General features: G+C 50.4%; 2 protein-coding genes across 2 annotated transcripts in view; one reads left to right on the plus strand and one right to left on the minus strand.

The window, feature by feature from the left end:
- The window catches only part of LOC125442896 (pre-mRNA 3'-end-processing factor FIP1-like), a 45,166-nt gene extending 34,653 nt beyond the window's left edge, over positions 1-10,513 (plus strand). Inside the window, exons 13-15 of the mRNA XM_048514670.1 lie at positions 4,043-4,211; positions 5,996-6,154; positions 9,320-10,513. Coding sequence (XP_048370627.1) covers positions 4,043-4,211; positions 5,996-6,154; positions 9,320-9,452 — 461 coding nt within the window. The 3' untranslated portion in view covers positions 9,453-10,513. The remainder of the gene's footprint in view (positions 1-4,042; positions 4,212-5,995; positions 6,155-9,319) is intronic.
- Positions 10,514-12,845: 2,332 nt separating this feature from the next.
- Positions 12,846-26,049, minus strand: part of LOC125443097 (ligand of Numb protein X 2-like) — a 65,425-nt gene continuing 52,221 nt past the window's right edge. Inside the window, exons 7-10 of the mRNA XM_048515003.1 lie at positions 18,185-18,359; positions 17,449-17,699; positions 15,954-16,112; positions 12,846-14,935 (exon numbers count right to left, since the gene is read on the minus strand). Coding sequence (XP_048370960.1) covers positions 17,602-17,699; positions 18,185-18,359 — 273 coding nt within the window. The 3' untranslated portion in view covers positions 12,846-14,935; positions 15,954-16,112; positions 17,449-17,601. The remainder of the gene's footprint in view (positions 14,936-15,953; positions 16,113-17,448; positions 17,700-18,184; positions 18,360-26,049) is intronic.

Genomic DNA, 26,049 nt, shown 5'->3' on the forward strand with positions numbered 1-26,049 from the left:
CCGGGCCATGTCCTTCAAAGTGTTGTCTGCTCTTGGAAGTGACTTCATGCCAGCCGCTGCTCTCTGCACGTCAACACAGGCAGGAGGGTGGGGCAGGGTGGCCTGGTTTTTCCATGGGGGGATGTGTGTGTGCACGCGCACGTGTGCGTGCTGCTGTCCTTTCATGCGGGCAACAGTTGATCTGGGTGGGGTGTCCTTCACTTGGCTGTGGGAATACCTTTTCTTCTCAAACTCCCCATCAGCCTTTGATATTTTGGACTGTTCCCTTTCTCGGCCTCCCTCTGCTCTTGGCAACAGTCTCTCCTTTCGGCTGACGTCCTTGGATCCCCCTGCATTTTCCTGTGCCTTCCTGTTTCCTTTTGTGTGCCTTAGTTTGATGTAGCTAGGCCCGGATTGGCCCCCAATGTAGCTTCATATCTTTTTATACACTTATACAGGAGCAGCAGTGGCATAGGAGGTTAAGAGCTCATGTATCTAATCTGGAGGAACCGGGTTTGATTCTCAGCTCTGCCACCTGAGCTGTGGAGGCTTATCTGGGGAATTCAGATTAGCCTGTACACTCCCACACAAGCCAGCTGGGTGACTTTGGGCTAGTCACAGCTTCTCGGAGCTCTCTCAGCCCCACCTACCTCACAGGGTGTTTGTTGTGAGTGGGGAAGGGCAAGGAGATTGTCAGCCCCTTTGAGTCTCCTGCAGGAGAGAAAGGGGGGATAGAAATCCAAACTCCTCTTCTTCTTCTTAAAAAAATATTAAAACGAACCACTGAGATGCACCTTTCCCACGGGTGGCTTTATCCAATAAAAGAAGCCTCGCCAAAGGCTGCAGGCTGTGCTGGCACCGGCAGAACTCTGAGAATCGGGGGTTGTCCGTTGATAGAGAGGATGGTGGGCTTGGCACCCCAGATGCCAGTCCTCAGCACCTGCCCGCACCTTCCAGCCGCTCCTGTGAAACAAGTCTGGCTGTGCCCAGTCCAGTGGGCGTTCAAAGACCTCTATTCTGGCAGGGGAGCAAAGAATTGTGGCCTGCAGAGGATTGTGCGCACCTTTTTAGAGCAGTTGTGCGTGTGTAAAGTCACAGCCAATGTATGGGGACCCCAGCAAGGCGTTTTCCAGGCAAGTGAGAAGCAGAGGAGATTTGCCGTGGCCTTCCTGTGCACAGCCTTCTTCAGTGATCTCCAAGGAGCAGCAGTGGCGTAGGAGGTTAAGAGCTCGTGTATCTAATCTGGAGGAACCGGGTTTGATTCCCCGCTCTGCCGCCTGAGCTGTGGAGGCTCATCTGGGGAATTCAGATTAGCCTGTGCACTCCCACACACGCCAGCTGGGTGACTTTGGGCTAGTCCCAGCTTCTCGGAGCTCTCTCAGCCCCACCCACCTCACAGGGTGTTTGTTGTGAGGGGGGAAGGGCAAGGAGATTGTCAGCCCCGTTGAGTCTCCTGCAGGAGAGAAAGGGGGACATAAATCCAAACTCTTCTTCTTCTTCCCACCCAAGTACTGACCCTAGTTAGCGTCTGAAATCTGACGAGATCCAGCTATTCCGTACCGGCCTTCCCTCTTTCACAGAGGTCAGAGGACTGTTAATAACCTCGTTCCCACTAGCAACAAGAGCCCCCATTGGTAGTTCGCTCGGTTTTATTTCTTGGCGATTGACAGCAAGTGGGGGGAGCAGCAGTGGCGTAGGAGGTTAAGGGCAGCTGTACTCTAATCTGGAGGAACCAGGTTTGATTCCCCGCTCTGCCGCTTGAGCTGTGCAGGCTTATCTGGGGAATTCAGATTAGCCTGTGCACTCCCACACACGCCAGCTGGGTGACCTTGGGCTAGTCACAGTTCTTCTAAGCCAGTGGTGGCAAACCTATGGCACGGGTGCCAGAGGTGGCACTCAGAGCCCTCTCTGTAGGCACGCATGCACAGAGTTCATCATGTGATAATAATGTAACTATTGGTGCGGAGCTTTGGGCTGATCTGTCATCAATATGCTGATGACACTCAGCTCATTCTGTTGATGGAGGGGGGAGCGGTTGCCGCCCCTGCGGCTCTCCAGCATTGTTTGGAGGCGGTAGCTGGTTGGTTGCAGCAGAGCAGGTTGCAACTGAATCCATCGAAGACGGAGATCCTCTGGCTAGACCGCAGGGGTGAGGTTAGGGATTTCCAGCCGCCGGTGTGGGAGGGGGTCTCATTGGCGCCGACCCCCTCTGTTCGCAGTCTGGGGGTCCACCTGGATTCGTCTCTCTCAATGGAGACCCAGGTGGCCCATACAACCCGGACTGCATTTTTCCATCTTCGCCAGGCCCGGCGGTTGGCTCCCTTCCACTCCCAGGCGGATCTGGCCACTGTGATCCATGCAACGGTCACCTCCAGGCTGGACTATTGTAACTCGCTGTACGCCGGCCTTCCCTTGCGTTTGATTCGGAAGTTAAAACTGGTCCAACATGCGGCAGCACGCCTGCTCACAGGAGGCGCCTTCAGAGAACACATCCAGCCTGTGTTGCGACAGCTGCATTGGCTCCCGGTTGAATTCCGAATCATCTTCAAGGTGTGGGTTTTGACCTTTAAGGCTTTGCGCGGCCTGGGACCCTCGTACCTTCGGGACCGCATCACCCCATATGTCCCAACTTGGCCTCTGCGCTCTGCAGAGGCCAACTTACTGGTGGCCCCCGGCCCCTCTATGATGTGGCTGGCCTCCACGCGGGCCAGGACCTTTACGGCACTGGCCCCGGCCTGGTGGAACACCCTTCCTCCAGCTGTCCGGGCCCTGCGGGACTTGGGTGAGTTCCGCAGGGCCTGTAAGACTGTGTTGTTCCACCGGGCCTTTGGAGTGTCCAGCTGCTGACATGGTGCCCCCTTACTGCCCTGCCCCTAGGGCAGTTACATCAGGGTCCCCTCATATTGAGGGGTCCTGCCATCCCCCCCCATGGGGGTAGGTTTTAAATTGGGGTCGGACGCCTTTAAATTGGGGTCGGACGCCTTTTATTATGTATTATGGTTTTTTGCTGTTTTATGAGTTTTAAGCTATTTTATGGGATGGAGCCTATGTGTTTATATTTGTACGACCGCTCCTGTTGATATTTTAGTGAATGTTGTTCACCGCCCGGAGCCCTTCGGGGATCGGGCGGTATACAAATTAAATAAATAATAATAATAATAATAATTTAAGGGAGATTATTAGCATCAAACCTAAGACCTAGTTTTGAGGAAGCAGTGTAGGTAAATCCTGTTAAGCTCTGTTAAACCCCACTGTTTTTCACTAAAGCGCGATCCGCTACCTGGGAGTAAGCTTGGTTGCTTCAAAGCAAACCATCGACTACCACCAAGCTTACTCCCGAGTAACGTGCGCCTTGGAGCCAACCGTTTTTTCTATACTAAAACCTCAGTATTCAGGTTAAATTGCTGCGTTGGCACTTTGCGATAAATAAGTGGGTTTTGGGTTGCAGTTTGGGCACTCGGTCTCGAAAAGGTTCGCCATCGCTGTTCTAAGCTCTCTCATGCCCACCTACCTCACAGGGTGTTCGTTGGGGCGGGGGGAGGGAAAGGAGCTTGTCAGCCCCTTTGACTCTCCTTACAGGAGAGAAAGGGGGGATATAAATCCGACTCTTCTTCTTCTTCTTCAAGTCCTGACTCTACAGAAGCATTTTGCCCGTGTCTGCAGCTGTTCTCCCCTCTGTTGAGGATTGAACCGGGGTCTAGCTGTGCTCAAATCAAGGTGTGGCCCACTCAGCACTGAGTGTTTCAGAGAGATTTGATGTAGCCACAGATTGGTCTGGTCAGCATCCCGGCCTGGTGCAGGAGATCCATGGCTCAGCAGGAGAGGGAAGCCCCACCCCTCTGCCAGATGTGTAAGAGAGTGTGTGCCTGAGAGAGATGTAGAACTCTAATCTTGTGTTTACTTCTGAAATGCTCTCATTCCGAGCGCAGTGGAGCAGTGGGAGGCCCCAGTCTGCTTCTTTGCCAGATGAACAGTAGTTCCCTTGTAGAAAATGTCTGCAGCAGCAAGCAGAGGGGGTGGTATCCACCGTTGCATGACGGAAGCCTCTCTTCCATCCCCGCAGATTCAGGTTTCATCAGCTACCCACCTATTTCCACGTCTCATGCGCCCTGGGTGACCACCGTGGACAAGGCCTCCAGCGCTTCTGACGGTGGTCACTGGGAGTACTCTGGTTCAAGGAGGGAGAGGGAAAGAGATCGTGCCCGGACCCCCACCGCCAGTGAATACAACAAGTGAGTGTGAATGTTGCCTGGGTTAAGATGCCGCTTGGAATGATGCTGGCACAGCTCTGTACCTTCCGGCAGCCTGCTGATTGAACCTGACATTGGCATCAGGAGCAAAAGTCTAACATGTTGAAGTTCTGAGATGCAGTCTGCTCTTCTCGTGGGGTGTCTGAGATACATCGATCGGGACCCCTCTGGGTTGAATCTTTCCAGGGCCACAGGTTATCTCTGTCACCTTCATTCTGCCCACATGCAATATTTATTTCTGTATTTGAGCCCATGTCCCGCCTTTTCTCCCAAAGCAGAGAACATCATTCTGTTCTCCACCATTTAATCCTCAAAACCCCGTGGGGTAGATTGGCTGAAGACACCGACTCATCCAAGTTCCTTTGGGAAGCTTCCACAGAGGAGAGGTGATTTGAAGCCGGGTCTCCCTAGTCCTCGTTGGACCTTCTCTAACCACTATGCCATACTTGCTCTCACCAGTGGAGATAGTATGAAGATAATGGCTCCTTTCTGGGGTGACAACTAGGGACCGGATTATGCCGGTCCTGTACCAACTGCACTGGCTGCCAATTGAGTACCGGGTCATGTTTAAAGTTTTGGTATTGACCTTCAAAGCCATTCGCGGCCTTGGCCCTGCTTATCTGAGGGACCGTCTCTCCCTATATCGCCCTTCTAGGCCCCTCCGCTCGTCGGAGGTGGACCTACTGGTGATCCCTGGCCCCAAGGCGATCCGGCTGGCCTCTACAAGGGCCAGGGCTTTTACGGCCCTGGCCCCTACCTGGTGGAACAGGCTTCCAGGTGAGATCAGGGCCCTGCGGGACTTACAAAGTTTCCGCAGGGCCTGTAAAACGGACCTGTTCCGCCAGGCATTTGGCCAGCTGGGATGATGTCAACTTCGCCATAAGAACATCTGGCCTCCCGTGGGTACATAAAAGGGGAGGGAGGGGTTGAAGCCATCTGTAGTCTTGGTATTTTTATGTATTCTTTTATGTAAATTTATATATTATGATGATATTTTAAACTGTTTTATTATTGATGGACACCGCCCTGAGCCTTTGGGGAGGGCAGTATATAAATATAATAAATAAATAAACAAATGCCAACTTTTCTAGTAGAGATATGGGCAGGGTTTCACCAAGACAGACTACATGAAGCAGTGCAAATATTCAGGACAGTATGTAGTAGCAGTAATTCCAAAAGTTGTGAGCCCCTCACCCCATGACAGTAGGTGTACTGATATAAGTTCAGCAAGGCTGGAATGGGACTAATCCAAATGTCCCAATCAGGATTTAAGGGCGCTGTGTGAATTTCTCCAGAACAGCAGAATTAGAATCATTCAGATTAGTTTTGGTGAGACACTTGGGAGCCTCAGCAGAAGTCAGTTCTAGGGTGTGTCCATGTTTGCCCTTCTGGAGGTAGTTTCAGAGGGTAGCCATGTTGGCCTCCAGTAGAACAGCTGGATTTGACTCCAGTAGCTCCATGGAGACTGACAAGATTTTGGGTGATAAACATTTCAGAGTCAAAGCTGCTTTTGTAAGAGGTGGTATCTGACAAAGGGAGCCGTGACTCACCTGTGCTTCCGCCTCTCACATCTGGTAGACTTCTGTGGTGCTTCTGGACTCGGATCCAGCTGTTCTTGAGGTAGGTAGGGCTGTCCTGAATGTCCCATGGGGAACCCGTGTTGCATTTTGTGGGGCGTGCTTTAAATTAGTGGAGAAGAGCTTGATACCCGATCATTTACCTTCTCTCTTTCCGAGCCCCACAGTTGCGTGTTCTTTCCCTTTCAGTGATGATGAACGGTATCGTTACTACAGCCGGGAGCGCAGTTACGATTTTGAGCGGGACTACCGCAGGAGCCGGGAGCGCAGCCGGGAGCGGGAAGATCGCCATCGGGAGCGAAGGCACCGGGACAAAGAGGAGGGCGGCAAACACAAGTCCTCCCGCCGGTAAGCCTGTCCCTTTGCAGGACGCCCGAGCCCAGACTGATTTCTAGTCCAAACCTTTTCTTGTGCCACCTGAAGCTTCTAAATACCCATTAAAGGCATCTCCATGGAGCAGTTTTATTTTCTAAATCTTCGTTAGCCAAAATTTTCTGTCAGACTGGCTCAGACCCTCCACCTCACCCCACCACGACAAAATCCAGTACAGTTCTCCTTAGAGGAGGAGGAGGAGGAGACTCATGGCTCAGCTGGGTCCAGGCGCAACAGAGCGCTGCCTGCCTGCCTGCCTGCCGGCCCCATTAAAGGTGCTGGAAGGTGAAGGGAGGGGCCTGTCCTCTGGAGCCCAAGGCAGGCACGATGCAAGGCTACTTGGCTCCCCTTGGCCCTCCTGGAGCAGCAGTGGCGTAGGAGGTTAAGAGCTCGTGTATCTAATCTAGAGGAACCGGGTTTGATTCCCCGCTCTTCTGCCTGAGCTGTGGAGGCTTATCTGGGGAATTCAGCCTAGCCTGTACACTCCCACACACACCAGCTGGGTGACCTTGGGCTAGTCACAGCTTCTCGGAGCTCTCTCAGCCCCACCTACCTCACAGGGTGTTTGTTGTGAGGGGGGAAGGGCAAGGAGATTGTCAGCCCCTTTGAGTCTCCTGCAGGAGAGAAAGGGGAGATATAAATCCAAACTCTTCTTCTTCTTCTGGTGCTGAGCAATAGTTTTGCCCTGGATTAATAATAAAGGTGCTTGAATGAAAGGACCGAGTTCATGTCACGTGCAGCACAGATGGATAGTTTGGGGGAGCGGCTTCTTCAGCCATCCCCCCTTCCCTTCCTTTCCTCTTTGTTTTCTGCCCTCTTTTCCCCTTTACCTGGTTAGTTATGCACCATGTTGGGGTTTATTGTGGGGTGTTTTGTTGCTTTTATGGTGTACTGTGCTTGGCATGAATGTGCTGGTAGCCGCTCTGAGCCTGCTTCTGCAGGGAGGGCAGGATGCAAGTCAAACAAACAAGTCAATGTGGTCCATGTAGATGTAGCTGTGGAGCTGACTCCTTTGGTGATCCCAAGTGAGTGGCCAGAGGAGTCCCTGCAATTCTCACTTGAGGCAAAAATCATTTGCTGGTCAATATTGCTGGTCTTGATCGTCTGGGACGTGTCTTCCTGAGGTCCCATCTGTGCATGAGGGGGCAGTCAGCATTCTGAGGCACAGCTATATTCCAAAACCAAAGCCTGGTTAAGATTGACTGAGTCCAGTTTTCAGTGGTGTTGTGGGTCTGTTTCGCAGCTTGCATTATTCTCTTTGAACCACGCTGAGCTTGCTAGGTTAGCAGTGTTAGCCCAAAGACTCCAATGCATGCGTGCGCCCCCCTCTTGTGAAGTCTGTAAGCACATAGAAGGTAATGCCATGAGTACTAAAAGTCAACGTGGGTTTCTCAAAAACTAGGCATGCCAGACTAATCTTTCTCTCTTTTTTCTTGTTCATAGAATGACAGGTTTGGTAGGTGAAGGGAAGGCTGTGGATGTGGCAGACCTTGATTTCATTAAGGCCTTTGACAAGGTCCCCCATGACATTCTTGTGAGCAAGCTAGCAAAGTGTGGGCTAGACAAAGCTGTTGTTAGATGGATAGGTAACTGGTTGACTGACTGAAACCAAAAAGTGCTCACCAATGTCTCATCTTCATCCTGGAAAGAAGTGACTAGTCGGGTGCAGCAGGGTCTGTCCTGGGTCCAGTTCTAGTCTGTATTCTTATCAGTGACCCGAGTGATGGAATAGAGGGCATGCTAATCAAACTACACCAAATTAGGAGGGATGGCTAATACCCCAGAGGACAAGATCAGAATTCAAAGTGACCTGGACAGGTTAGAGAGCTGGGTCAAAACAAACAAAATTAATTTCAACAGAGATAAATGTAAGATTCTACACTTAGCCAGAAAAAAAATGAAATGCACAGATATAGGATGGGAGACACCCATCTTGACAACAGTTCATGTGAAAGGGATATGGGAGTCTCAGTAGATCACAAACTGAACATGAGACAGCAGTGTGATGCAGTAGCTGAGAAAGTCAATGCAATTCTGGCTGCATCAATAGGAGTATCATGTCTAGATGGACGAACATAGTAGAACCTTTCTATTCTGCATTGGTCAAACTTCACCTGGAGCGTTGTGCCTAGTTCTGGGCACCACAGTTCATGAAGGATATTGACAAGCTGGAACAGGTCCAGTGGAGGGCCACCAAAATGGTAAAAGGCCTGGATTCCATGCCCTATGACAGTGGCATGCCCTATGACTCGAGACCGAGTGCCCAAATTGCAACCCAAAACCCACTTATTCATCGCAAAGTGCCAACATGGCAATTTAACCAGAATACTGAGGTTTTAGTTTATAACTGTTGGCTCCAAGGCATGCATTACTCACGAGTAAGCTTGGTTGTAGTTGGTGGCTTTGCTTTGAAGCAACCGTGCAATGCTTCCAGCAGGCGAATCACGACCCTAGGAGGGTTTAGAAACAAACCCTGTTGCCAGCAACCGAGCTTATTCCCAGGTAAAGGATTGTGTTTTAGTTCTTCCCATGAAAGTCAGTGTGGTTTAATAGCACTTAACAGGGTTACTTATCGCCGCCGCCCCCACCCCCACATGACGAACTCTGTGCACATGTGCCCACAGAGAGGGCTCTGAGTGCCACCTCCGGCACCCGTGCCATAGGTTCGCCACCACTGCCCTAGGAGGAGCAGCTTAGACAGCTAGGAATATTTCGCCTGGAGAAGGTTAAGTGGGGACATGATAGCCATGTTTTAAATATTTGAAGGGATGGCATATTGAAGAGGGAGCAAGCTTGCTTTCTGCTGCTCCAGAGAGGCAGACAAGGAGTGATGGGTTCAAGGTGCCGGGAAAGAGGTACCCCTTCAGTGCTAGGAAGAACTTCCTGACCGTCAGGGAATGCACTGCCTCGGAGGGTGGTGGAGTCTCCTCCTTTGGAGGTTTTTAAGCAGAGGCTAGCCGGCCATCTGTCCAGGGTACTTTGGTTGTGTCTTCCTGCATGGGAGCGGGTTGGACTCCGTGGCCCTCGGGGTCTCTTCCGTCTCTCTTGATTCTAAAGGCAAGTTGGGCTCCTGTGGGATTCCTGAGCTCGGCAGCCAAACTGACCCGACCCTTCGGCTTCTTGTTTCCCATCTGTTCCCAGGAAACAGCACGAGGGCGAGGAAGGGGAGAGCCATCGGCGCCACAAGCACAGAAAGAACAAGCGCAGCAAGGAAGAGAAGGAGGCCAGCGAGGACGGAGTTCCCGAGGGGAATGAGCAGGACTCCAAGGAGTAGCCAGTCTGGACGGGGCGTCAAAGCCGGCCAACGATACCAGCCTGCTGCTCTCCTGGGACTTCTTCCTGTTTCCCAGGAAAACGCCTGCCGACGGGGAGCCCAGCGGATTACGGATTGCCCACACTTTTTGGACAGAACAGCCCAGCAGTAACTGAGCACCGAGGGCTGCTTCATCACGTCGGATGTTGTGCTTTCTGATGGGAAGCGGATTTAGCTGAAATGAATGGGTTTAGTTTCTTGGACAGTATCCAGCAGCCCCGTCCCCCCACCCCACCCCCGGACAGTCGCAGGAGCTTTATTGTCCAGAAAACAAACACAGAGACAGGTTAGGTCCTCTTAAGAGCCAGCATAGAGCCTGGCTTCTGTTAGTCGTCCCGTTCCCCCCAGTAGCTGTCTCCTTCGAGAAACGTTTGGTAGGAAAGCCGGAGCAGCCTCCCCAGCTGCCGGCTCAGCACGGACATCTGTAGGGTGGCCGGTTTCCCTGAGGAGTGAGCTCTTTCCCAGCAAGCAGAGCCTTCCAATGCTGCCTGGGCTGTTTGGCTTTGGAGAAGGCCAGAGGCTTCCTTGTGCCCTGACCGGGGGTGGGGGGGGGGTGTCTCCTCCCAAAGCCTGCCTAGCTATGGAGAGTGTCATTTTTCAGTGGGAGGTTAGGTTTTGATCACTCCTTGACCAGGGTCAGCAATACTCCTGTGTTCTTGTCGTCGTTTTCCCTGATCTCTTTAGGTTCTGGGGAGGGATTTTTTTTTGAGGGAGTGGGAGGCAAGACCCCTCAAGAGCTCCTCTGATGCTCAAGAGTGAAACTCACACTTCCACGTGCATCCCACCTCTCTTCCACCCGCAGAACTTATTTAAAAAACACTTCCTGAAGCTATTTGAACTTTATATATATATTTTTTGTGTTGTAGTCATGCAACTTTGGGTGTTTGTATGGAGCCGACGACCGTGGAGACTTGAGCCCGTTTGCCAATGAATTTTTGGTCCGTATGCTATGATAGTGCAGAGAGCAAGTCAAATCAATCACTGAAAAAATGTGTGGGAAATAAAGCAGTTTCTTTTGGAAATGGGTGTGTGTGGTCGCAAAAGACGAAGCACCTTCGTGGCAGAAGTAATGCTTGATTTGGGTTGGAAAAGCAACAGGACGCCGAGGTTCTGACGTCAGGTGAAGGGCCTTTGGAATAGAAGAAGAGAAGAAGAGTTTGGATTTCTATCCCCCCTTTCTCTCCTGCAGGCGACTCAAAAGGGCTGACAATCTCCTTGCCCTTCCCCCCTCCCAACAAACACCCTGTGAGGTAGGTGGGGCTGAGAGAGCTCCAAGAAGCTGTGACTAGCCTAAGGTCACCCAACTGGCGTGTGTGGGAGTGTACAGGCTAATCTGCATTCCCCAGAGAAGCCTCCACAGCTCAGGTGGCAGAACTGGGAATCAAACCCGGTTCCTCCAGATCAGATACACGAGCTCTTAACCTCCTACGCCACTGCTGCTCCTCCATTTGAAGGCCAGCCCTGAGAAGAGGCCTGCCAGCAGCACAGAGCTTCCCTCGGTGGAGCTGTAATTGCCGGGCTAGCCTCAGAGGCGAAGGAGGACTGGGCCTGGGAAGGACTTGGAGGGGAGACCACCGAGGAAATCCAGGTTGCCATGCAGAGGCAGGCAACGGCTAGCCACCTCCCAATGCCTCTTGCTTTGAAAGCTTCTTGAGGGGCTGGGGCTTGGTGGAACTTCCCAGCCCCTGCCGTTGAGTTCCAAGGCAGCCTGACCCAGGCTGGAGGGCTTTCCCCAGAATGAGTCCCGGAATTCTTTGCTGCAGACACCCTTCCCAGCAGCCCGGCGACCTCCCTGTGGTGAGCGTAGAGGGGGCAAGATGCAGTTGGCCACAGATGTTCAGAGCAGCTTAAGTAAAACACGTATTTAAAACTAATTCGCTTGGCATTGCACGGAGGTGGAAAGTGCTGTCTTATGGTGACCTAGTCACGTAGCTACTGGGGGGGGAGGGGCGCCGGCACACAGGGTGCTCACCGTTGGGGTCAAGCGGGGGCGGAAAGTCACCCCCACACCCCTTTGCCCCGGCAGCCGGGAGCAGCCTGATGGTGCGGCAAAAGCGGAAACCACAAAGAGGCCCCCCCGGAGGCCTCTGCAGGAGTTGGGGCTTGCAAGGTCTCCTGGGAAGTATCGTCCCCCCACTCACTTTAGTTCAGCTGTCTGCAAAAGCACCCTGGTGGGAACTACATTTCCCAGGAGGCAAGGGATGAGCAGAGGGGGCTTCCCGTTGCCGGCCTCCGCAAAGGAGCTATCGACTTCCTTGGTGGTCCCCCATCGGCATAGTAACCAAGGTTGACCCTGTTGCCCTCCAAGATCAGGCTAGTCTGGGCCACCCGGGTCCAGTATTGCAGACTGACAGGTTTTTTTTTTGGGGGGGGGGGGGGGGTAAAAACTGGTTTAAAGCAGTTGTGGGGGGGAGAGATGCTGGTGATTAGTAAAGAGATGATGCTTTTCTCGGGCGGGGTGTGCCTCAAAGTGTGAAAACAGAAGAAGGCTCGTTTTGGGATGGGGTGATATCAGGTAAGAAAAGCCCCCCTCCCAAAGATGCCTAAGGTGTGCTGCCTGTTCGTTGTTCAGTTGGCTTTTCAGTCATCCCCCTCCCCCGATACACTATACAACTGTGGTGGCAAACCTTTGGCACTCCAGATGCTGTGGACTACAATTCCCATCAGCCCCTGCCAGCATGGCCAAGCCATGCTGGCAGGGGCTGATGGGAATTGTAGTCCATAACATCTGGAGTGCCAAAGGTTCGCCACCACTGCTATACAAGAACTCTGGACCCTGTTACTGACCAGTCGTCTGGATATACATGTTTCACATAACAGGAATAACAAATCAGATATGAAAGAGACCAATTTCAAGATCTTGTGCTTCTACTGAGTGTGGGTTGGGGGAATTGCTCCTACAAGGGACCCGTCTTTGTTCCACCTTTGGGCAAGAATCCACCATTACCTGGTGAAACAAGGGCCCAGATTAAATAACCTAGCGCCAATCGGAGGAATGGTGCAGAAATACTCCGAGAATATTTAACTTTTTTAGAGATGGCTATTGACTATTGCCAGCGAAAGACGCTGGCGGGGCCGGGCAAACCAGATCCACAACTTCCATCGGGTAAACCAGAATAATTTATAAGCACTGGAAACAAAGGACTGTTTACCGGCTTCTACAGAGTTAACTTAGTGCGAAAATCACTCTAGTAACATCCCTGGACATTCCCTTGTGGAGTGAAGGCTGCAGCCAAGGAACCTCGTAAGACAGATTAGCATGGGGAAGCGGAGCTTGCCGTCCCACACCCTCTTCTGCCCAGTAGTCAGGAATGCAGAGCATGGCCAAACCCTCGGCGCTGGAGTAGTGCAGCAAATACATGTTGAAGTAAGATAGTTTTCTCAAGTTTGTTGTTGGGATCTTGTTGTAAAGAGACATACCGGTTAGTATTACATCAGTCCTTCAGTCTTGTTTTCCTCTCCCGTCGTTCTATTTTATAAACACACGTTGCAACAGACCCTACCTAGAGGGCTGACCATTCAAAAGCTGACCTACTGCTGTGCTGGCAGGTCAGTGATGCGTTCCTCTCTCCTGAGATGTGCCGCAACCCGCATGTGACAATTCAGAGCCCTGCAGGTAGCGGCGAAACGCTGCTTGCCAGCGTGCTGGGTTGAGACTTGGCACTTGCAGTTGCCTGTAGGTTCTTTCTTCCATAGCTCTGAAATCCCTTAAGAGATCAGATGTTCGAAGTCTGCTGCTGCCAAATATAAGCTGGTTTACCTTGCAATGAAGCTGCTTGTTGAGAGAGCTGGATGCAATGGAACCTCCCCTCAAAGAGGGGAACTTTCCGCAGGAGTAAAGAAGGCGAAAGCAAATTCTGCGAGGGAGAAACGGCTCCTTTTCAACTCTGCCTGCCTGGGGGGGCTTGGTCACCGGCCACGGCATTTACCACCTGAAACTACAAAGTTTGAATTTTGCTTACTGTTTACACTGCTATGTGGGGCTCTTAACTGTTAATCCGGAGATCCTAAGGAGGGAGCCGGAGCAGGGAGAAAAAGGGTCACAAGCCCCCCCAGAGGGGGAGAGCAGAAAGGGCTTTATTGTTCCAAGACTCTCACAAGGACGAGCTGCTCACCTATTATTTGCCCCCCCCCCCCAAAAGGCACAACTGAAGGTCTAGCTGTGGGGTAGATGGGAGAACATAGATACTGGACACTGCCGTGCTGTGGCCAGCCATTGATGTGAGTGGGGCAGGGCTGATGGTCCACCCTGATGGTCCACCTGAGTCTAGCAGGGCTGCAACCATCTGTTTGACTTCCCCCAAACTGCGGAAGTTTCCCACTTGCTGATGTACGACCATTTCTAGTCTCTGCAGTGAGGATGAAAGAGGAGCATGAAGTCACAGATATGGGGTCCTGCGTCAACTTGGACTTGCGACTGGTTCAGATAAAAGACACCGGGGGTGGCGGGTGGGTAGTTCAACAGGTTCACTGGGGATAGGCTTTGCAGGTAGAAGGGTACGGACTGGCATTCCACCACATGGTGGGCTGCGTTCAGCCCTGAAAACCTGTTTCTGAATGTTCTTCCAGCGGCTTTTTCCATTGCCAGCAGTGGGGTAGCCCCTGGAAGAGCTGGAGGCCCAACTCCAAAGAAGGCCGGGCAAGCTCCAATGGTAGCTGGCCTCTCAGCGGCCTTTCCTTCCTGGGCACTGATGCTTTGAGGACAAAGCGCTGCAGGTGAAAGCGAGGGGTGGGGAAGAGAAATTAGCAAGGTGTTATCTCAGCCAGTGGAATTTGGACATACACTTTCTAGCTACTTAAAAAAAAAAGGGGGGGGGGGGAAGAGACCTAGCTTTGGCAGGGTAGTTCCTGCCACAGCCTGCCTTTAGTGGCTGCTTCCTGCTGGCAGACTGGTGTGACTACCAACCTCACAAAAAGTTAAATACTAGCTACTAATATAGAGCGTTTTGGGCCACGTCCTCTCGAAGGCCTGCCCCCTCCCCCAGCAGGCTCGCACTTGTGCTCTGGAGGAAGATTAAGACATGGTTCAGGAGGGAAGCGGGCAGGGCCTCGGGGGTGCCTGTAAGGTGGTGAGGAATTTAACTGTTCTAGGGACAGAATTCTAACGGCAGAAACCTGCTCGTCTGCCAGAGAGCCCGGCGCAACCGACATTCCCTTTGGCATAGCAACGGGTCTGGAGGAGGCCCTGAGTGGCAAAAGTGGTCCATTCACTGTCCTCTCGATTCATTCGCTGCGCCATCCATGGCGGGAGGAATTCCAGAATTTGACTGTACAGGAAGACAGAGGTCCTACCACTACACTTTCGGCTGCTTGACCAAGACACCCGCGGTCAGCGTCCTGTCCTTGTTGCGTTGTTCGCTTCCAACATGGGAATCAACAATGGCGCTTAATAGCTCATGCCTACAGCAGACACACCGTTGACGGCCACAATTTCATCTCCGCACCTAAGTCAGCAGACAGGAAACACCACTCATCAGGATAAAGCTATCGTCTAGTCATGTTGGTACAGGAGAAGCTGCATTGGGTTCTATGCCAAGAATATTACTGATCAACAACAAACAATCAACAATGTATTGTGGAAGGGGTGCTGTGTGGTTTCCGGGCTGTATGGCCGTGTTCTAGCAGCATTCTCTCCTGACGTTTTGCCTGCATCTGTGGCTGGCATCTTCAGAGGATCTGAAGGCTGGCATCTTCAGTGATTCCGGCCGTGAAAGCCTTCGACAATATATTGTGGAAGGCTTTCATGGCCGGAATCACTCTGAAGGTATCAGCCACAAATGAAGGTGAAACATCAGGAGAAAATGCTACTAGAACACAGCCATCCAGCCCAGAAACCACACAACACCCCAAAAAGTTAACATGCATTGCTAAAGGCTTTCACGGCTGGAATCAACTGGCTGTTGTGGGTTTTCCGGGCTGTGTAACCCCGGTTTGGCAGATTTTGCTCTTAATGTTTCCCCCGCATCTCTGGTTGGCATCTTCAGAGGCTTGTCACAGTGAGATGTGTTTCCATGGTACAACGTGGAGTGTTTTGTAAACACATCTCACTGTGACATGTCCGTGAAGATGCCAGTCATAGATAAGGAACCCAAACAATAGGAGCAAAAATGGCCGGACCACAGCCACGTAGCCAAGAAAACCTACCACTGCCAAAATGTTCACATTTACCCAGCCTCTCATTTCCAAGCTGTGGGCTGGAAACATCAGTGCACCGTGAGAAATAAGTTGAAGGGCGGGAGGTTTCTGTGGGCCCAAAGGAGGCTGCCTCTGCTGCATCACTCTGGCCTTGGATCCTGGGGCAATTTTTCCACGTTTGCACTCATTCCATCAATCCATGGAAAGAAATGCAGCCACTGTCACAAATGGCTGCCAGTAAAGCCAACGACTACCTGAACTGCCCTTCAAAGAGCCCCCACTGCTTATCAAGTAGGCAAAGCTAACTGACCCCAACCGTGTGCCTACCTCAGTCTTTTGTCCCAGAAGGCCGGTGTTCCAGGGACAACGGTTTTAATGAAGAAGGGCTGGTTCCCTTTATTTTCTTCAAACCCACCGACGATGCTGAATCCCCAGCTCTCCAGGCTGCTTTTACGCAAGACAATATCTTGACAGAAGTGGAGGTAGCTGAAACAGAAAGCACACACAGGTCCACATGCGGCAGAACAGCTCCAAAGCAAAAGGGAGCAGAATCACCTTGCCAAGAGGCAGGCCCACCAAGAACATTGCTGGTGGGCCTCTGTCCTATCAGCCAAGAGGAGCTGTGTCAAGCAGTTCCTCCCATTGGAAAACAATGAGGGGCACTCCCTTTAGGACTCCCTGGAACCAAACCTCTCACCTAGCTTAGGTGCATTTATCATCAGTGAGTCTCCCAAAAATCCCCTGAAATTTGGTGCTGCAGCCACAAAACTTCGCCCCCTGCACGGGCTCAAAAGGGGCTAAACTAAAAACAACTAAAAAATACAAAACCCAAAGCAGACCAGAATTTTTTAAGGCGCCCAGGGCGCGTGCATCTGGTCTATTGCAATCTTGCTTTTCGACCCGACCTCCTGGTACAGCCTTCATGCTCTGGTCTCCCTGGTCCTCAGCTCCCTCGAGACCCATTGCCGTTCTCTATAATTAGTCCTCCTCTGGGCACAAACCCCTGAGGGCTTTTGTGCCTTGAGGCTCTTGTTAGAAGAAGAAGAAGAAGAAGAGTTTGGATTTATATCCCCCTTTCTCTCCTGCAGGAGACTCAAAGGGGCTTACAATCTCCTTGCCCTTCCCCCCCCTCTGGCTAAACTTACACCTGTGGAGGTGGGTGGGTGAAGCTGAAAACTCGAGAAACTGTGCCTTCAGCCCAAAGGTCACCCAGCTGGCATGTGTGGGAGTGTCCAGTGCTAATCTTGAATTCCCCAAGATAAGCCTCTACAGCTCAAGGCTGACAGGCAGAGCTGGGAATCAAACCCCAGTTCCCTCAGATTAGATACACGCAGCTCCTAGAACTCTCCTAAGCTTAACTGCTGCTCACTTGCAGAGTCATCGAGCGATGTGCCAAAAAAAAAGTCCCCTGAAGCAGAAGCAAACTTTTGGAACTAACCATGTGGGGGCAATACCTACTTGCTATGGAAGTCAGACAACATGTTTATTGTGGCTGGCAACGTCCAAGTGCTTCACGTACCTCAGTCTTCCCTACACCAACCCACAATCCGGCAGGTCATATGACTGTTCCCATGTTGCCCTCAGTGAGCTGGAACTCAGAAGTGGAAGCTTGTCAAACACCCCATAGTGAGTTTGCAGCCAAGGTGAAGTCTGAACCAGTGGTGTACTCCCATAAAGTGGCGCCCACTGAACTCCCGCTGCCGAATTCTCCCCACCATCACGCTTCTGCCTCAGCCGGAGAGCCCCAGCCCCCCAAATGTAAATGTGCGATTTACGCCATGCCAGTTGCACAATTACTGCGTCACCTGAGCAGAAAACATACCTGGGTAATCCAAGAGCCACCTGACCTGCAAGCTAGAGGGAGACCTGCTCAACCCGAACCGCCTTCTCTGCTCTCACAGGAATCTCCACTGACTCAACCAGCGTCTTCTCTGGCACACAATGATCTCCCAGGGCTGGCTTCCAAAGCCACTGACTAGGCTTGCAACGCTGCATTTGATTTCAATGCAGAGACAGCTTCGCTGTAGTTTAGATGAGTCAAATCAATATTGTTGATAGTCAGAAGCACATCTCCTGTAGTGGAAATGAAGGACAAAATGTAGACAATCTTCTGCTAGAAAGCTGTTTGTTTCTTCAGGGATGTTATTTAGACAGCTACAGTGTCACTGAGCAACAAAATGCTAGGGAAGAAGACGATGACGAAGAAGACAACTAAGTAGAAGAGGAGGAGGAGGAGTTGGATTTATACCCCACCTTTCTCTCTTGTAAGGAGACCCAAAGAGTCTTACAAATTCCTTTCCCTTCCTCTCCCCACACCATGTGAGGTAGGTGGGGCTGAGAGAGTTCCGAAAAACTGTGACTAGCCCAGGATCACACAGCAGGAATGTAGAAGTGGAGAAACAAATCTGATTCACCATATAAGAGTCCACTGCTCAGGTAGAAGAGTGGGGAATCAAACCCATTTCTCCAGATTAGAGTCCACTTGCTCTTAGCCACCACACCACACGACATCAAGCACCAAATGCTAAACCTGAGACTAAAGTCTCAACGTGTCTTACCTTTTTTAATCCTACCGTCCCTGAAGAGGCACCCAACAGGTTGGACGCTGGTCACATAAATAGGGAGTCTGTGTTTACTGTCTCTCCCACCTCCAATTGTTATTCCAAGGGATTCTTTTGGCTCCTTTTTTATCGTCACCACTTTGTCCTGGCTGAGGTACCCTTGAGGAAGCGCCTAAAAAGGGAAAGAGAGATTCAGGTGATACAGTCAGGTGACACAGTGTGGTTGTGTGAAAGGAACTTCATGGCAACAAGCTCCAATGGCTGACAAAGCCACGCAAGGAGTTAAGAAGAGCAATTGCATGAGGAAAGCTGAAACAGCCTGCCAAAAGGAGAATATTTAAATGGAAGACAAGGAAAGAGGGTTTATGCGAGGGACTGGCAGTCGGTTGATGTGAGAGTGACTGAAGATGGGAAACAACCTGCCAGGGGAAATACCAAACCTCATTTTGCAGAATAAAATTTTACAGAAGTGAATATTTCCATTGTTATCACAGGATAAAGAAAATATAAGGTCTAATCCCACCCCTACCAGTATGGTTTCATGCCATTACAAAAACTGACCATTTTTCAACGAATGTATCTGATTTTTTTTTCATTAATCATCTTTAAGACTTTTATGCTGATAAATGTAGATATGAAGGTTGTTTTCCCAATTCACAAAATCGGGCCAAGTATAGGAGGCGCTCCTGATTTCCATCGGGAAATGATATCTTCTTATCCTGCTGTTAATAAACTATTTTTTCCCTGCCTGTGGGGCTTTAGATAATGAGCCAGGGAACTCTCGGTTCTGATAGCCAGCTGTACCCAGTAATTCCATAAATAATACAATACAGTTTAACATGGTGATGTTTTTATGAGTTTATGGTCAGTATTGATTTTATTTGTAAGTGGCAGAGTCGAGCCAATCTCCACTGGCTCCCACCCTTATCCCATTTCCCCCAGTTTAACTCCCAATGAGAAGCTTAATAAAACCTAAGCACATTGAGGAGATCAAAGAGAGAGGAGAGACAAAAAGCAAGAGGGAGGAAAGAAAGAAAGAAAGAAAGAAAGAAAGAAAGAAAGAAAGAAAGAAAGAAAGAAAGAAAGAAAGAAAGAAAGAAAGAAAGAAAGAAAGAAAGAAAGAAAGAAAGAAAGAAAGAAAGAGGGAGCACATTTAAAATATCTGCCCCCTGACAGTTCCATCAAGTCACAGCTGACTTAAAGGCAGCCCTGTAGGGCAGTGGTGGCGAATCTTTGGCACTCCAGATGCTATGGACTACAATTCCCATCAGCCCCTGCCAATTGGCCATGCTGGCAGGGGCTGATGGGGCTCTTGAAGTCCACTAACTATCAGGAGTATAAGGAGTGCCAAAGGTTCACCACCACGGCTGTAGGGTTTTCAAGGCAGGAGATGTCCAGAAGTGGACTGCTTCCGCATCACGACCTTGGAAGTCTCCAGGGCCAACCCTGCTGAGCTTCTGAGAAGACTATCCTGGGCCATTGAGGTCAGGGGATGTTGCTGGAAAACCTAGGAATTGTCTTGTTACGGATTACGTGAAATGAATATGTTGTGAAAGAATTAAACCACAACAGAACAAATGGGGAAACATAAGGCTGCGTGAGGTCTCGGTCCCTTAAGCCAGGGGTCTTCAAACTATAGCCCTCCAGATGTTCATAGACTACAATTCCCAGTAATGTCCTACATTGGGCTTGGCCATGTGCAACTTGGCAGAGGGCTGTTGATGGGAATTGTAGTCCATGAACATCTGGAGGGGCCATAGTTTGAAGACCCCTGCCTTTAAGCTCAATATAAAGCAGGACTCTGGAAAGTATTAGTCGAGAGCTTTCCGCGGCGGAGATCACTTGGGTGCTGTATGTGGTTTCGGGCTGCAATAGCCGTCAAGTTCTCGAAGCAGCATTCTCTCTGGCCCGTTTAAGCCTGCATCTGTGGCTGGCATCTTCAGAGAGGATCTCTGAACCAAAAGGACTCTAGAGAGTGATGATCGAGGCCAGCAACAACAGCACCATACTGAGTAAAACCAGTTCTGGCCGAGAAACCTTCGGCATTCCTGAGTCCCTTGCTTATGCCCCGAGTGAGCCCCATTCCCGTTTTCCCAAGAATTTGTGCAAAACAGCCTTTGGAGCGAAGGCACCCCAAGTTCACTAGCAGATAGCAAGAGGAAGCCACCTGGCTCCCTGCCCCATGAGATAAAAAGCAGCATTGTTCCCATGGGACAGGAGGGCCAGGGGAAGCGTAGTTGTCTACGGAAGTATGAAGCCATAAGGCAAAGATCAAGGAAAGAATGTGCAGGTGGCAGTGGTCACACGTAGCAGGTTGGTTGAATATATCTTAATAGCAGCAGCAATGTGTTATATTAAGATGGTACATCTCAATCAACTAGATAACATCCCCCTGACTGTGACAGCAAGCTCCAACCATCAATACACTATCCATACTCAAAAGTCCCCTGAAACAATGTTCTTTCCACCTACCTCCTAATATCAGCAATGGATTTCCTCAGAGCATATCTATTACCTAGGTGCTGCCACCAGAAAGGCCCTGCCTCATATGGCCACTCATAAATCCTTTCCCTAGACTATGCAGGACTTTTGAAGGTGACAGCCTGCACTTTGAGTTGGTCCTAGAAAGCAACCAATGGCGTTTGGGCAGAACCAGAGGAATTGGCTCTGTGCAGCTCCCAGTAACACCCTGACAGTCACATTCTGGACCAGCCAATATTTCCAAACCTTTTCAAAGGCAGCCCCATGCAGATATAGCACACCCCCTCAATTGAAACAACCAACCTTCAGATGTTAAAGACAACAAATACTTCGGCTTTGCAGTAGGTAGACTGCTTCAAAATCTGTTTTAAAACAGTTTTCTCTGATTTCTTTCTAATTTATCAACTCTGCCTGTCACTGGTACATGACCTCTCTGTCATGCTGCCAACTCAGTCTTACTGCCGTCCCTCTAGAACAGGGGTGGCCAACCTATGGCGCTCTAGATGTTCATGGACTACAATTCCCATCAGCCCCTGCCGTGCACTTGTGGCCAATAGGTCACGGGAACTGATGGGAATTATAGTCCATGAACATCTAGAGCGCCATAGGTTGCCCACCCCTGGTCTAGGACATACGTGGAAGAAATTAGAAGAAATGTATTTATTTAGGAAATGTACAGGTTGCTTGTCCAGACACCTGCTCAAAAGCACCCAGAAGTGCTGTGGAAACTGATTCAGTCACTTCAAAGGCCATGTAGACGAAAGCAGGGTATAAAATGCCTCAACAAAATGCTTCAAAGATACCCAGTACATTTCCAGACTTTGTTCTTTCTGAACAATATTTTCCCACTTCTTTCATGGAACCATCAAGTTATCTTTATCCACTAAAACAGACAAAGGGAAAAGAAACTGTTCCTTACAAAAGGAAGTTATAACATTCTTGATAACAACCACTGGCAAACAGAGTGTCTGTTCCTCAGGTTAAAGATACACGAGAACAAAGGAATTGCCCTGTCCTCAAGATACTATCAACGAATCAAAACACACCTAAGCAGCTGCACTACGTGTGAAGGCAGATCACGGACTGCAATCTGGTGATGGACTATTTATGCACACACATTTATGTGCACTACAGGTTTATTCGTTTACTTCATTCAGGCCCTGCTGTCCTCCTTTGTTCTCCACTCCCCCATTTTATCCTCAGACTAACCTATCCCAGAAGGTAGGTTAGGCTGAGGATCTGCAACGGACCCAAAGTGGCTGATAGCATTCTCCTCTTCATGTTGACTTCACCCCAGCTCTGAGAGGTAGGCTGAGCTGTGAGTGTATGGCTGGCCTAAGGCCACTCGGAGAACTTCTGCAACGAGTAAAGCCAGTGTGGCGCACTGGTTAAGACACTTTCCCCCATGAACAGCAGACTGTAATCTGGTGAACCGGGTTTCCCTGCTCCTGCATGTGAAGCCTGCTGGGTGACCTGGGCATGTTACAGTTCCCTCCCAATTCTCTCAGTCCCACCTGCCTCACAAGGGGAATGCTGTGTGGATGGGACGGGAAGGGAAGGAGTTTGTCAGCTGCATTGAGTTCCTTAAAAAGAAGAGTAAACCAAAGCATCAAAACCAACTCTTTCTCTTTTAGCTCAGAACCTGGATCTTCCAGATCCTATTCCAACATCATAGCCACACAATCACACAGGCTCTTTTGTGAGATGAGGTGCAAACCCAGGGAAGGAAAGGACCCTGCAGGATTACAACTCTAGCAGGGCCTCTTATCAGCATACTACGCAGCCACAGATGGCCACACTGAACGCACCAACAGGGTTCTAGAGCAGCACTTGTGCTGCTATGTGAACCACCATAACAATGACTGGGCGCACCTGCTCCCCTTTGTGGAGTTTGCTTACAAAAACACTGTGCGCTCTAGCATGAATAAGAGCCCTTTTCATGTAGTCTATGGTCAGGAGAGCAAACCATTCCCTCTGACGGGAGATCTCCCGCCCGAGCTGTGAGACTTCCAGGAATGGGAGGCAACCATCCAGGGCTCCTGGAATTCAGTACAAAAGGCGTTGCAGAAAGCCAAGGAGGACTGTAAGAAGCAGGCTGACCACAAGCAACGCCCTGTATCCTATGCGGGGGGTGGGGGGTGGAAGCTTTGCCTATGTTTCCACAAAGAACTTAAGGGGCCTGCCGGGTACCCACAAGTTAGGACGTAAATTCATTGGACCTGTTAAAGTGGTGCGAATAATCAGCCCAGTAGCAATGGAACTTGAACTGCCTAAGAACTTACAAGGTGTGCACCCTGTTTTTCATTCTAGCTCCATCAAGGAAACAGCCCCGAGCGACAGTTGGCATCCAATCCCAAAGCCTCTGGAGCCCCGCCAGGTGAAGGGTGAGCTACACCACGAGGTTGTCAGCATCCTGGACGCCCACCTGTACCGTGGCCATCTCCAATGTGGCATGGACTAATTTGCCTCCCGATTTCAACGAATGGGTCCACCATTCTCTCGTTTAATAAAGGCATTCCACAAAGCGCACCCCGACCGCCCAGGGGCGAGGGGGCCTTAAGGGAAGCAGAATGTCAGGCCTGCGCCATTCTGGGCCTGGCAGTTCGCACGTCCACACCCGGCTGCAGATGGCCTGGCCCTAGCCCAGTGATGGCGAACCTTTTCGAGACCGAGTGCCCAAATTGCAATCCAAAACCCACTTGTTTATCGCAAAGTGCCAACACGGCAATTTAACCTGAATGCTGAGGTTTTCGTTTAGAAAAAATGGTTGGCTCCGAGGCGCACATTACTCGGGAGTAAGCTTGGTGGTAGTCAGTGGCTTTGCTTTGAAGCAACCGTGCAACTCTCCGAATGGGTGAATCATGACCCTAGGAGGGTTTACTCAGAAGCAAGTCCCATTGCCAGCAACCGAGCTTACTCCCAGGTAAAGGATCGTGCTTTAGTTCTTCGCATGAAAATCAATGGGGTTTAACAGCGCTTAACAGGGTTACCTACACTGCTTCCACAAAACTAGGTCTGAAGTTTTAATGCTTATAATCGAGCCCAGCAGCCCAGGTCAGCCTAGATGTGGGGGCGGGGGGCGGGGGGGCAACTATGTTTGCACGTGCCCACAGAGAGGGGTCTGAGTGCCACCTCTGGCACCTGTGCCATAGGTTCGCCACCACTGCCCTAGCCATTATCATCGCTCAAGGCTACAGAGGCCTCCCCCCGCCTGCGTGTAACTAGTCAATAGAGGTTGGCCTTTCACCCTTATCTGCCTTCCTGGAGGAGTGAACTGTCTGTCCTAAACAATGCCTCTATTTCCACTGTCCTTTCACATGCTGATATTATGGGGATGCGAAGGGGGGGGGGATTTTTGGGTCGAACCTTTCTGTAACTTACAGGTACATACCAGAGGTCAGAGAGCCAATCTTCAGTTTCGGCTGTCTGAGCCTTGGACTGACACGGTTCCAATAAAGCTCTTGAAACCTTCTTGAGTCTCGTTTGATGATCAGAGTAACAGACGCTTACACTGTGGGGCTGCCTCTCCTCAAAGCAATGTCCTAGGCAGGGGCCAGCCCATACCACTGCCCGTACACGGACCTTCTCCATTGTGTCCTCCCACCTTGTGGGATGGTCGGCCTGAGGAGGCTCACACTCTCCTGGCTTTCCACAAACTATGCAAAACTGAATAATTCAAGAGGGCTTTTCTATGCAGGTGATAGAATAGTCCTGTACTAAAGGATTCCCAGTTACTTAGATAAGTTATTAGGTAATGTGGTATATGCTACTGTTTATAGGTTGTTGAAACAAGGATCCCACTATGGAATTGAGAATAATTTAATCTGTCATCTGGTTGCTGTTGGTTTTCTGGGCTGTGAGGCCATGGTCTGGGAGTTTTTGCTCCTAATGTTTCACCTGCAAAAGCTACCAGACCAATGCCACACTGCCCAGAAAGTCCACAACAGCTGGTTGAAAGTCTTTGACAATACACTGAGGTGTCATGTTAATATTCCCACTTTGCTTCAGTTCTGATTTAAGACTTGGTTTTTTCTACAACTTTAGTCCTATCGCATTATTTATTGAACATCCCAGTGGGCTGACTGTATTGACTCCCTGTGCTCTGCCTTGAGTCCAAGTGAGAAAGGCAGACTATAAGCAAACGAACAGGGCAGGATACCACCAAGCACACTTCCAGCTTCATTTTAAATGTGTATTTGTCGCCTTACACTTCTAAGGGGGGAAAAGGAATGAAAAGGAGGCCCTGCAGGGAGGCTAGAAGGGAAACAAGAAATGCAAGACGTGCTGGAGTGAGCAGCGTCCTCCCCAGGCTGCTTCCATGAAAAAACAAGCCTGCCTGTGAGGAACTAAACCAAACTCAAAAACTCTGAGCCCCCCCCCCCCCCACATGCAGCTCAAGAGAAATTTTTTCACACACATGAAAGCTTAACTATAGACCCATCTGTCACCGGCACTGTAGTGACCATCTGCTCAAGCTGCTTTTTCTTGAGGAGGAAATTGGGAGGTGAGGCGAGAAGAGCAGCTGGTTAAGTCCTCAGAAAGGCTGTTGGGTCAGGAAGCTTTAAGGCTAACCTGAAACATTGTCCCCACTAGACCTCATTGTCAAAGTACAAGTTCTGGTTGAGGAATCAAAAGATAGATAAAAGCTACCAGCAAGAATCAAATGTAGTAGTGCAAAATGAATGTCTTGGAAAGGGTTAATACTCTGCCCCTGCCACTAGGCAGCATGGTCTCTAGAGCACACCAGAGGATAATTCCACCAGAGTCAACAGGGTTTTCCAGCTTCCCATCCCTGAAAGACAGACAGGCCCTCAAGAATGTGTCCACTGCATTGTGCTGTCACAGGAGGGTGCTAGTTGCGATTAGAATCAGAATGAGAGCTGATACCAGGCCTGGGCATAACCCCACATGGTCCAAGGTATAAAGGTAAAAGAAAGGTCAGCTTAGTCCGCTGTGCAAGCAACAGGTCATTACTGACCCAGGGGGTGACGTCACATCCTGACATCCAGTAGCCAGGTGATGCTTTCAGGATGGTTTGCCCTTGTCTTCCCCAGGGGCCCACACTTTACCCCCAGCAAGCTCGGTACTCATTTCAGCGACCTTGGAAAGATGGAAGGCTGGATCAACCTTGAGCTGGCTTCCTGAAACCCAACTTCTGCCGGGACTGACCTCAGGTCATGAGCAGAGCTTTGACTGCAGGACTGCAGAGCTGACCACTCTGCGCCATGGGTCTCGATCCAAGGTGTGCCCTGTCATATATCCCAGAGTCTTGTGCCAATATGCAGGGGCCTTTATGACTGTAGGTCCATTGAAGATGGCTACCAATCTTGATCCTCCTTGATCTGAGATTGCAAATGCCTTAACAGTCCAGGTACTCGGGA

Source organism: Sphaerodactylus townsendi, linkage group LG13, assembly GCF_021028975.2.
Source record: "Sphaerodactylus townsendi isolate TG3544 linkage group LG13, MPM_Stown_v2.3, whole genome shotgun sequence".
Taxonomy (NCBI): Eukaryota; Metazoa; Chordata; class Lepidosauria; order Squamata; family Sphaerodactylidae; genus Sphaerodactylus; species Sphaerodactylus townsendi.